We start from the raw sequence: 11,348 nt of genomic DNA, 5'->3' as shown, positions 1-11,348 counted from the left end.
AAGGTCTTGTTCAAGCTGCTGGATGCGCTGGAACTTAGTCTCGTGCTCGTCCTCGAGCCGGACTATCGCTCGCTCATATCCCGCATCTCTTTCTGGAGAGCCTCAAAGTTCTCAGGACCGAATGCTGAGGTCCAACTGCAGTCGCTGCATCTCCTCTCCTTTTTGATCGGCTTCATTCTCGAGCGCGTCAATTTCTTCTTGGGCTTCTTTCCGGAGTGCCTCAAACTCGGCTTCCATGTCCGCTTGTTCTCGGAGGGCTTCATCGCGCTCGGCCTGCAGTGCAACAAGATCGGCCATAGCTGTTTCTAGATCTTCTTGCAGAGCCGTTGCAGCCTCTTCGGCTTGCTGTTTGGCGTCAACTGCCGTTTCAAAGTCTTCCATGCAGCCGTCGAGCTCCCTCTGCAGTTCCTGGTTGTGCAATTTGACCTCGTTGATTCGATCACGAGCTTCCGAGAGGTCGTTTTCGAGCTGCTCCCTCTCGGCTTCGTCGGCTTCGGTGATTTGCGTCCTTGAAATGCTAGTGCGTGACATGGACCGATGATGGCCGCCAGCCCGGGACGCTGACCGCTCAAGCAAGCTGTCAACTGCCGACAGGGCGGGTCCGCCGCGGCGTTGGGCGATTTTGAGGTCCTCGATTTCTTGGTACAAACGCTCCTTCTCGCGATTCCTGGACGTGAGCATGGACGTCTGAGCGCCAACTTCGCGTCGCAATTCGGCATTTTCGTGTCGCAGCTGCTCGCTCTCACGACGCAACTCCTCAACCAATGTTGGCGCCGTGCTGCTGAACCCACCATTGGTGTTCGAGTCCAAATCGCCCGAGAGGCGGATATCGGGCGGCTCGGGGATACCTGTCGATTCTTCTTCGTAATATTGTAAATGTTTGTCGTGTGATGCAGACCGCCACCACTCCCTCCATGAGAAGAAGTCATCTCCTGCTTCAGGCGGAAGATTTCATCACGCATGCGTTTGTTGTCCTCGTCGGCCTGCTCGCGCCGGGCGGTCTCCTGCTCCAGCAAATCCTTCCAGACATCAGCCTCCTCCTGTCGACCGAGATTCTCGCCAGTGCGTTCCCCGAGCGACTTGACCACCTCAGTCAACTTGCGCTTCTCCGCCTCTTTAGACATGCTGTCATTTTTGAGTCGCTCAATCTCCGTGACGTACTCCTCAACGCGCTCTCGCAAGTAGATGAGCTCCTCTTCACGTTCGTTCGCCTCGTGGTCAAAAAAGTGGGCAGTCTGGTCATTGGATGATGCGCCGCTCCGCGCCGTACTCGGACGGTCTTCGTCTTCCTTGAGCTTCTTCTCTAGCTCTCTGACGCGTCTCCGAAGCGCTTTATTGTCCCGCGTGACGACGGCAAGACTCGTCTTGAGCTCGACGTTCTCGGAGATCATCTCCTTAACACCCTCTTCGGAAAGCTTATCAAGACGGTCACTGAGAAACATGACCTTGAGCTTGAGATCAAAATTCTCCTTGGACAGACGTTCAATGGTACTGCTCTGTTCCTTGAGCGTCAGGTTCTTCCCTGAGCGGCCGGAACCCACAAGCGTCATGTCGGAGGGTTTTCGTGGCGTTGTGAGTCCGCTTTTACTTCGGTACTCCTTGGCCAGGGACTCAGGCACATGGACGTTCCTAACGTGACGTGCGATCACTGTGTCGGTCGGCGCCGAAAGATTTTCCTTGGAAGGCTTTGGCGTCTTCATGAGGTCCTCATTCAGGGGCCTATTGTGTGGGGATCGCTCGACCTCCTCCAGCGTCTCCAAAGGCGTCGCGCCAGGCTCCGGAGTATCATCTATGCCCATGCCCGAGACCATGCTTCCCATGCTCACGGTGCGCGAGAGTATGTTGCTCATGGTACGAGACATGATGGGCCCAGTAGCACCGCCCGACTGTAGAGCATAGTCAATTTCGAGCCCCGCCATGCCTTCGCTGTCGAGATCGTCGTGGGACTCGGGGTTCGTGACGAATGAGGATGTCGAGGAACGCTGGCTTGTGCCGCGGCTGCGAAGGTACTTGGGCCGCTTACCGTATCGAAGTGCATGCCCTGGGGTACTGCCGACATCTACGGAGCCCCTATCCGTGCTCTGGTCGCCTGAGGCGTCAGACTGCGACATGGAAAAGTCAGCGCCGGACTGGTCATCGTCGGTCGCTTCAGCGCTGTGGGCGAGGTTGGCAGAAGTCTGGCGTCGAGGGTCATTACTGAGGCTCGAGAGTGCGCGGGACACGGTCCGCCGGGCTGCTGCGGCTGTCGGGGAGGAAGAGAGAGTTTCGAGTGAAGAGGTCGTGTTGCTGACATCGGCAGTGTGGACACTGTTGGGTCGCAATTGAGGCAGTTCGTTTTCGGGCCGGCCGCTGTCGGTGTGAGCTCTTGGGGCGAAGGGTCGATTTGTTGGTGATTTGGTTCGGCCGGAAGAGGCACCATCAAACAGATAAGTGTCGTCGGCGCCTGTGGTTGTCACAGTCGGGAGAGGCGACAGGCGCGACATGAAGCTTGACTCGACATCCTGAAGATGGGCTCGGACGGCAGTTTCGGCATGATCGTCGCCGTGGCGGGTGTCGTCAAAGGTCGCACCCTCAACAAAGCTGACCTCAGGGGCATTGTTTGCGGGCGGCAGCGAGGGGTAGTCGTTTCGTCGGAGGGGTGTCACATTGCCTGACCGCCCAGGAATATCATCGTCTGTCTTATCGTTCCCCCCTTTTACTGGCGATACGGTCGAGTCGTCGAAATCAGCGGGGCCGAGGAATGAGGAGGAACCACCGACGCGGTGGGCTGTCGAGGGGCGCGACTCGGAGTCGCGACTCGCAGGTCTAGAGTTTTCGTCGGCGTCCATCGAGGCCTCCAGCGGTGATGGTCGTCGTCGAGTGAGTGATGGCTGTGGATGGAATGCATTCGGCCGTGGCCTGGCCTGGTCTTGGGCGCGCAGAGTTTGCCGTGATGTGTGTGTCGGTATGTATGGTGTTGCGGACACCAAAGAAAGAAGCTGACCAGGTTGCAACTGCTGTGACTTGGGGCTACCAGGGGGCAGCGTCGACGTGGACGATGCGCGGGATGCAACCTCAAGCCCACCTTCGTAGGTACAATGACGCGCTCGGTCCTCCCCAATGCGCTGAGATGGAAGGAGCTGACCCCTGGCCTTCAGTGGATGACAGCACATGACAGCGCCTAGGCGCTGAAGTTTCAGTGTCCCTACAGTGGGCAGCCCAGTACCTCGTGGCTCTTCGACCCCTGACGTTGCTATGACAGCAAGCGCGATGGGTGGCCGCGACACACTCTCATTGGGCGGGCGGGCAGGTCGCCGCTTCCGGCGGGGGTCCGGCTGCGGGGCAGGTACTGCGACCAGACCAAGCTGGGAGGAAAGAAGGAAGGGCACATTGCTTTTGCTGCCTCAGACTCTGCACTGAATGCCCAGTCTGCTTCGGGCCCTTAATTGTGTCAAAGAATTGACCATCAGGCATAAGGGACCTAGGTAACGTAAGGCATGCATGTAGGTATGGGCGAGTGTGTAGCTCATCAACCACACAGTCCCAGGTACGGAAATCATCTGCTGCCAAGTAGGCCCTCATGGGCTTACACGATCAGATGTTGACGTGCCTACCGTTTTAGTCTACCCATACAGCTCCAGCGTGTGCCAGGCAGGCCATTATCCGAGCGCTGTTCGCTCTCACACTGCCCACTTTCATATGCTTAGCCAAGCACCTTGTCAGCCATCGAGACAGCCGTGCCCGTGTTGTCAGGTTCAACGTGAGCCGACTTGACCGTGCCATTCTCAACGACCAGCGCGTAACGCTTGCTGCGGATGCCGCCGAAGATGGCCGAGCCATCCCAGCCAAGGTCCAGCGCCTTGGTGAACTCGGCCGTCGGGTCGCCGAGGAATCGAATCTGGACTCGTCAGCTCTGCGTCCTTGCTATTGACCAAAAGGCAGATAGATCTCTGCGAAGGGAAAACTCACTCCCGTCTGCTGTGCCGGGTCCATCTGGTCGGCCCACGCCTTCATGCTTCTCGAGGTCAGCTGCAAATCATTCCGTTTCGCGGCGGGGAGAGGAAGCACCCACACAAAGGGGTCGTTGACCGAGACGACAAACACCGAGCCCGCTTCCTTGAGCTTGGGGTGGTTGATGTACGAGGGCACATGGCTCGCCGAGCAAGTGCCCGAGAAGGCAGCGGGCACGCCAATGATCAGGCCATTAGCCGACTTGAACTCGTCGGCGAGGTTGACCTTGTTGGCGGGCGAGTCCTCGACAAGAACATTGAGGTCGGGAATCTCATCGCCCACACGGACGAAGGCCCGGGGGGTCGAGTGAAATGCACGCGCCGCGACGGCGGGGCGGGCAAAGGCGGCTCTTCTAGTGACAGCACGGAAAGCCATTTCTTCTGATTGGTAGTGAACCGAGCTATCGCTAGAGGATGAGTCGTTTTTTGATGGGGAATGAAGGGAATTGAGGAGGGGTTTGAAGTTTAATGAGGCTCTGACGATGTCTGAGGCAACGAGGAGCTTGGAGCTTGAGCTTGAGCCACGTCGCTTAGCTAGTGCCAATGATTGACGTGATTCATGACATCACCTGTCGACCAGCTGTGACCAGTTGCCTGTCGCTCACCTTTCTGAAACCTGCGGCCAAGCTGGCCGATTCACAGTGATTGACCTCATGATTTAGTGGCCATCGCGAGGTTCGGCTTTGAAAAATGCATCATTTCTTGAATAGCACGTCCTGAATGTGTGGGCCTTGGCTACCTCAAATCAAATATGACGCCCACTGTGGCAGGCTCGTCGGATCACACGCATGGAAGAAGCTCGTTTAATGGATGGAGAGCTTGTGCTTCAAAGGTCGCATGAATGTGAAAGCTATAGAAGCTCTTCAACTTCGGATTGAATAATCTCCCTACGTAGCTCGTAATGAAGTCCCAAAGGCAAAGCTTAGGGCTACATAGTTATCCCTCGGTCAAAGCGAATGATCATTGCCCTGGCCATCAACCGAGTTGCGCGAGAATCCGTCATCCATCTGATATGAACGAGCGCAACACACTGAGCAGCATACTGGTGATGCTCAGATAATTTAATGAGCCCATCTGTGCTGTTCTGATGATTGACTGTCCGATGATCTAGTTCCGGGAGACACGGGGGCCCCTAACCAATATAACATCTTCGTAGAAATTCAAGACTAGAGCGTGCATTACAGGGTAACTATTTCGAAATTATACGCCTGCGTTGTGATGGCGAAAATTGTAAACAAGACAGCTCTCCTGCTGAAGGAAACGAAAACTCCGCGAAGATGGAAGCCCTGTCCTAGGCACGCGGGGGGCCACCCGACCAGCAAATGTCCATGGCGTTGTGGTATTTAAGGGCACCAAACGACCAACCTCTGCTCGGTGTGCCTTCATGATGGACAGGCTTGGTAGACTGTCGCGGTGCGCTTATTGAAATGCGCACCGGCGGTCAACTGGACTGGTCAGAATCTTCATCGCTCGCGAGCATTGAGAATGTAATCTGAGTGACCTTGGCAGCTCGACAACAGCTAGGTGGTCGTGAAAAATAAGCTTCACCGACACCTCGCAGCCTTGACTGATCGCGACGAGAATCAAGTGCCCTCATTGCAAAAGTCTCCAGGCGATCACTCACCGACCACCCATGATCGCTGGCACGGGATCAACCTGGTGAACCCCGGCAGTCGGCCCGTCGCGGTTCGTTTCAGTGCCAAGAATGCTCTCTGGACCCTGAAAAAGGAATGTCCTGACTGACGCTTTACGCTGGATGCCCACGTTTGAAAAGTCGAACGATGACCTCGACCGTCGAGGCTTGAACCTTTCGGCCACAAGGGGGCAGGCAACTCCTTGTCGTCATCATTGAACCAGGCTGCTTCATTTGACGGTCATATGATCTTGTCAAGTGCAACGGCGCCTGACGCGGTGTTTCGCAGATGTGCAAGATTATCACGAGGAGCTGTCTCATCTCGGCGAGCCTCTCGAATCGACGATGAATTGTGGTAGCCCCGCCGAGTGCCCCGGTCGTGCTCGATTCTGTAGGTCGACTGACCCAACCAAGCGAGCTTTTGTTCACACTGGAATTCATGAGCAACGCCTTTCCTGTCAGTCCACTGTCAAGTGTGCCACGAACATGTGCGCCTGGAATCTGAGCTCAGCCACCCTCGCCGCTGCAGCCAAGCTCGGGTAATACCCTGAACCGCTCGACTCAAATGTTTCAAGTCGACGTTTTAGGAGAGGCGCCAACCAACAAGAAAGGGAGCGCCCTTGGTCGCCCAAATCGGGCGACGGTGTCAATAGGCACAAAGCGCACAGATCGCGTTGGTGGAGTCGATCATCAGAGCGCGAGCCACGACCGGGTATTGAGATTTGGATGCACAGGGAGCGTCGTTGTGGCGAGTAGTGACACGACGATCTTGCAAGCCAGTTTGAGGCCATCCAGCCAACAAAAAGATAGGTCGATAACTGCGAACGGAATGATACCGATGCCAGGTGTCCAGCGTTCGGCAAAAAGGTGCTGCAGTGAAAAGGGTATTGAATGAGCATCCCCACAAAGCTGCGGGGCCGACTAACTGGGGCCGAGAAGTCCGTCTGCCGACACGTGAGCTGCAGGTACGAAAAGTTCGTCTGTCATACACCCCCACCGACGGCGTCCTTGAACGGGCAGCTGGCAGTCACGAACCCGCGACTTGGCTTGAACTGTGGCGATTCAGCCGTGATGAAGGCACGCCCAGAAGTCGGGCGCTGGACATCGAGCTGGGACATCGAGCTGGCAATCGAGGTGGGTGATAGATGCTCACGATCATTTCCATGGGCAAGGCCTGAGCCATCCGTGGTGTTTCTCACTGGAGCTGGAATATGTAGCCCAAGCTAGGGATCCTGCTTTCTCGGTGCTTGGTGATGCGGCTGCAAAGCCTCCGCGCGCGAGAAGCTGACGAATCGTGTTTGCGCTGCTTACAACGATGGCTGATGATCGCCAATCGGCCGCTCCGAGGGACGTTAATACCAAAGGGGTTGCAGAGGCGATGTCTGAAAGAGGCCGTCGCCGTAGCTAGCGCGAACATTTATCCAATGGGCGCCTGAATGAGGAACATTACCGAAGCTTGAATATCGTCGACGGTCGCGAGTTGGGGTGGCGGAATAGAGACCGCGCTGATTATGGCAAACCCGATAACGTGGCGCGAGAGGCTATCCTTGCAGGGCTGACTGATCTCATCACTCTGGCTACTGAGTGTGATGCTCTGTGTGATGAGAGCCACCGAGGTTTCCATGACTCTTGCATCGGTTCAATGGTTCGGACAAGGATCGAGCTCCGCGACGAGAGTTTCGGAAAGGCGTCCTCTCCCAGTATTCTCCCAATTGAGCCAGCACAGAAAGTGGCATGGCAAAAGAGAGCTTGCGGACGTGTCGGCGCTCTTGTTCTGATTGAACCGACCCCATCCCAGTCAGGTCATCTTTTGTGACCGCGGCTGAGGGGGGTGACAACTAATACGTGACTGACATGGATATTAGGCACAGACGCGGACTGGCTCCAGTGCTCCGCCTGCCCAGAGAAGAGATCAAAGAAACAGGTTCTCAGAATGCTTGGAGGAGATCCTAGCGTTGTTGGCTTTGGCGCCAGGGGTCCGACCCCTCGCATACCGACAGGTGTAGTATGTCGGCTTGAGGAATATCGTCGAGATGAGGTAGCGGTAGCAGCCACGGAAGCAGGTTACACACAATCCATCATCACAAAGGCGAAGTCGTAAGACGATAGCAGAGCCTGATGATGCCTGTCTGTTTCAAGCCCGTCAGCCGTCATGCGCGGCTGGTGTGCATGAAAAGGTTCTATGCAAGGTATGGTCCCATCACACTGGGGACTGTGCGATGCAGTCAGCGACTAGATGGAGCCTAACAGTCGGGTCGACGGGGTCGAATGAAGCTCCTCGAGTCTCAAGTTTTTGCCGTCTGGATGGAACCACTGTGCGAATCATGGACTGGCCGGACGCGCAAAACATGTCGGCGGCGAACCCTTCGATACGCACTGTTATCGGATTCGGTGACGACCTGAAGACAGCACGACACAGACACACACACACACCTGGACCAGTGGCACCTTGAAGACAAGCGAAAGGCTGGTAGTGTGAGGGGTCAGATACGGTGGTGCTACTCTCAGGTACGTGGCCTGGGAGGTGTGGTGCACTGTCGACCACTCAAGGCGCGTGACGATCCCCCCTCTTGGAATCTCACACGGCATGTGTCGACCCCCTGCAGCGTCCTCAAACATATATTCGTGGTGTCTGGTTATCCAGCTTGATTCGCCGTGACCAGTCTGTCGTCAGTAACCCGTGCTCGTTCAAGGGTTCGGACAAAGACGGCTGAGGACCCAAACAGCAACAGACACAAATGGACAAGGTGTGCATGGATGATGGCCCGAACTGTTACGATGGATGGCGACAAGTGTTTGCTGGAAGAGGGTAAAGGACCAAGACAGGGAACAGGTCAAGGACGAGAGTCGGGCCAGAGACACGAGAGACAAGGTGAGTGGAGACGAAGGGAGCAAGGACCTGTCCAGTTCAGGTACAGAGCCCGCACAGGCCAGGCACCAAAGAGGTTTAGCCAGTCAGAGAAGCTGCTCAACCCCCAGTCCCACCCTTTTAAACCGTTCAGGGTGCAACGCCCCTCTAATCCCAAATTGTGCAACAGCGGACCTGCCCATCCCCCCTCCTAGCCCCTGCCTCATGCTGCCCAAGCCGTCCGTCGCCAGGCGGTACTTGCCATTCATCTGGCGCTGGCAGGGAAAGGGCGAGTCCCTTACATGTATCTCTTGTGCTCTAGGCTCCGTGCACTGTACCCTCCTCTCGGCGCTGCACCTGCCTGCATCTGCTTGTGCCTGCGGAATCCCCCCCTCACTATGCATCTGATGTCTCCTCCCCTTTCCTCCTATCCACCGCTCATCCACTGCCACACACCCGCCATCATCTCGCGCCTGTAGTCCCTCCTCTTCCTCCACCAGCGGCCTGTGACCGTGACCTTATCCATCTTTCACCTTTCCGTGTACGCACTTTATGACCCTGGTCCGCCCATCGTCTGCTGCACAGCACCACCTGCAAGCCCCCCCTCTCTTCCTTCTTGCACTTCTTGCCCTCACGCCGACCTACGCTGTCAAGGTTCCCCTCCTTGATAGCCATAATTCCTCATCCGACCACCCACTCCCATATCCCAATCTTGTCTCCGTTCCAGAGACGACACGATATTCAGCCATATCAAGCCGCACTCTGGAATTGCATGCTCGACGCTTCATTCGACTGCACGAACACAGCCTGGACACTTTGTCGCCAATTCCCCGCCGCCAAACACGACAGGCTATCCGCGTTGGCAGAGCACAGTCACTTGTCCTCAAACCTTTAGCAAACACCCCGACCACAGCCCTCAAGGCTCGCAATCGACGTCCCAGTCTCGCTGAATTTCCGATTTCTAATTGAAAGAAGCCGACCGGTATCCCGTTGAAATCGGCCATCGACGCCCCTGCGGCCTGATTGTGCGACCAGCCTCCTGCTGTCCAGACCGAGACAGTTGCCCGAAAACTCAAAATCGTTGCCGGACGACCGCGACCTCAGCGTGCGACTTCTGCTTCTCCGCCAGCCCGTTCTCACCTCTTATCTGCCGTTGCATCCCGAGCTTCCTTCGGCGCCAGCCTTCCCTTGGCCCCAACGACGACTCGAGCGCCGTGACGTCCTAGGGGCTCTATCGGGCGCGCCAGCCTGATTCCCCATTGCGCCGCCTCGACCATACGCGACCTCTTGCCATCATGTCCGTGATGCTGCAAGCTCCCTCCCGCGCATCGACTGCCTCTTCGTCTTCCTTCCAGCCTCTCTCCCGACAAAACACCATGTCTTCCTATGATGGCTCGCGGTCCGCCCGCCAGTCCAAGCGGTATTCCATGTCCGCGCTGTACATGTCCATGTCAGCGAACGATGGCGAGCTTGAAATTGAGGATGACCTAGCAAAGGGTGCGTGCTCGGTCTTCTTCTACTCACATGTTATGCCGGTGCACTGCTAACGCTACCCAGCCCAGAAGATACTGCGGGAGCTCAAGTCCAAGATCTCTTCCCAGTCCAAGAAGAACTTTGTGCTCGAGAAAGATGTGCGCTATCTCGACTCGCGTATCGCACTGCTTATTCAGAACCGCATGCACTCGAGGAGCAAAATGAGGTCGCTAGCCACCTCGAGGATGCCACCGATATGCAAGAGGGTGCCTTTCCCAACGACGACAAGACGCAAAAGTACGGGAACCTCATGTTTCTTCTACAGTCTGAGCCTCGACACATCGCGCACCTCTGCCGGCTCGTCTCCATGTCTGAGATCGATTCGCTGCTACAGACCGTCATGTTCACCATTTACGGAAACCAGTATGAGAGTAGAGAAGAACATCTCCTCCTGACCATGTTCCAGGTATGTACTCGATTCTAGCTCGTTGAATATATCGTGTCTAATCAACGACAGTCTGTTCTCACCTACCAATTCGATAACACGCCCGAATACTCGTCGCTATTGCGTGCCAATACGCCCGTCTCCCGCATGATGACGACGTATACCCGCCGAGGTCCTGGCCAGAGCTTCCTGAAGACCGTCTTGGCGGACAGAATCAACAACTTGATCGAACTCAAGGAGCTTGACCTGGAAATTAACCCTCTTAAGGTTTACGAACGCATGATTGAGCAAATTGAGGAGGATACTGGTAGCTTGCCGCCTTCACTACCCAAGGGCATTACGGGCGAGCAAGCCGCTGAGAACCCACAAGTCCAAGCCATCATTGAGCCGCGTCTGACGATGCTGACGGAGATTGCTAACAACTTCCTCACGACCATCATCGATGGACTCGAGGAGGCGCCGTACGGCATCCGCTGGATCTGCAAGCAGATTCGAAGTCTAACGAAGCGGAAGTACCCTGACGCCAATGACCAGGTCATCTGTACGCTCATAGGAGGGTTCTTCTTCCTTCGGTTTATCAACCCGGCCATCGTGACGCCCAAGTCGTACATGCTCATCGACGGACAGCCAGCGGAGCGGCCAAGGAGGACACTGACATACATCGCCAAGATGTTGCAAAACCTTGCTAACAAGCCTTCGTACGCCAAGGGAGCCGTACATGTCCAAGCTCCAGCCGTTCATCCAGGCAAACAAAGATCGCGTCAATAAGTTCATGCTAGACCTTTGTGAAGTACAAGATTTCTATGAGAGCTTGGAAATGGACAACTACGGGGGCGTTGTCGGAAAAAGGACCTCGGAGCTCTCCATCACGCTCAATGAAGTGTACGCCATGCACGCATTAATTGAGAAACACCACAATGAGCTCTGCAAGGACGACAATTCGCACTTGTCCATTATCAT

General features: G+C 55.9%; 3 protein-coding genes across 3 annotated transcripts; 1 reads left to right on the top strand and 2 right to left on the bottom strand.

Moving 5' to 3' along the window:
• Positions 1–111: 111 nt before the first annotated feature.
• On the bottom strand, positions 112–2,828 carry VDBG_03546 (anucleate primary sterigmata protein B; the record flags this gene model as incomplete). The annotated part of the gene is made up of 3 exons (XM_003005547.1): positions 112–860; positions 899–1,125; positions 1,162–2,828. The coding sequence occupies 3 exons, from the start codon at positions 2,826–2,828 to the stop codon at positions 112–114; spliced, it is 2,643 nt and encodes an 880-aa protein (XP_003005593.1).
• An 854-nt stretch (positions 2,829–3,682) lies between these two features.
• VDBG_03545 (AhpC/TSA family protein) lies at positions 3,683–4,365 on the bottom strand (the record flags this gene model as incomplete). The annotated part of the gene is made up of 3 exons (XM_003005546.1): positions 3,683–3,877; positions 3,949–3,994; positions 4,052–4,365. The coding sequence occupies 3 exons, from the start codon at positions 4,363–4,365 to the stop codon at positions 3,683–3,685; spliced, it is 555 nt and encodes a 184-aa protein (XP_003005592.1).
• A 5,400-nt stretch (positions 4,366–9,765) lies between these two features.
• On the top strand, positions 9,766–11,156 carry VDBG_03544 (GTPase-activating protein; the record flags this gene model as incomplete). Its single annotated transcript, XM_003005545.1, has 3 exons — positions 9,766–9,967; positions 10,036–10,409; positions 10,461–11,156. The coding sequence occupies 3 exons, from the start codon at positions 9,766–9,768 to the stop codon at positions 11,154–11,156; spliced, it is 1,272 nt and encodes a 423-aa protein (XP_003005591.1).
• Between the last annotated feature and the right edge of the window lie 192 nt (positions 11,157–11,348).

Source organism: Verticillium alfalfae, genomic scaffold, assembly GCF_000150825.1.
Source record: "Verticillium alfalfae VaMs.102 supercont1.4 genomic scaffold, whole genome shotgun sequence".
In the NCBI taxonomy this organism is placed as follows: domain Eukaryota; kingdom Fungi; phylum Ascomycota; class Sordariomycetes; order Glomerellales; family Plectosphaerellaceae; genus Verticillium; species Verticillium alfalfae.
The sequence above is the reverse complement of the archived record's forward strand: the minus strand, read 5'-3'. Positions and strand labels throughout refer to the sequence as shown.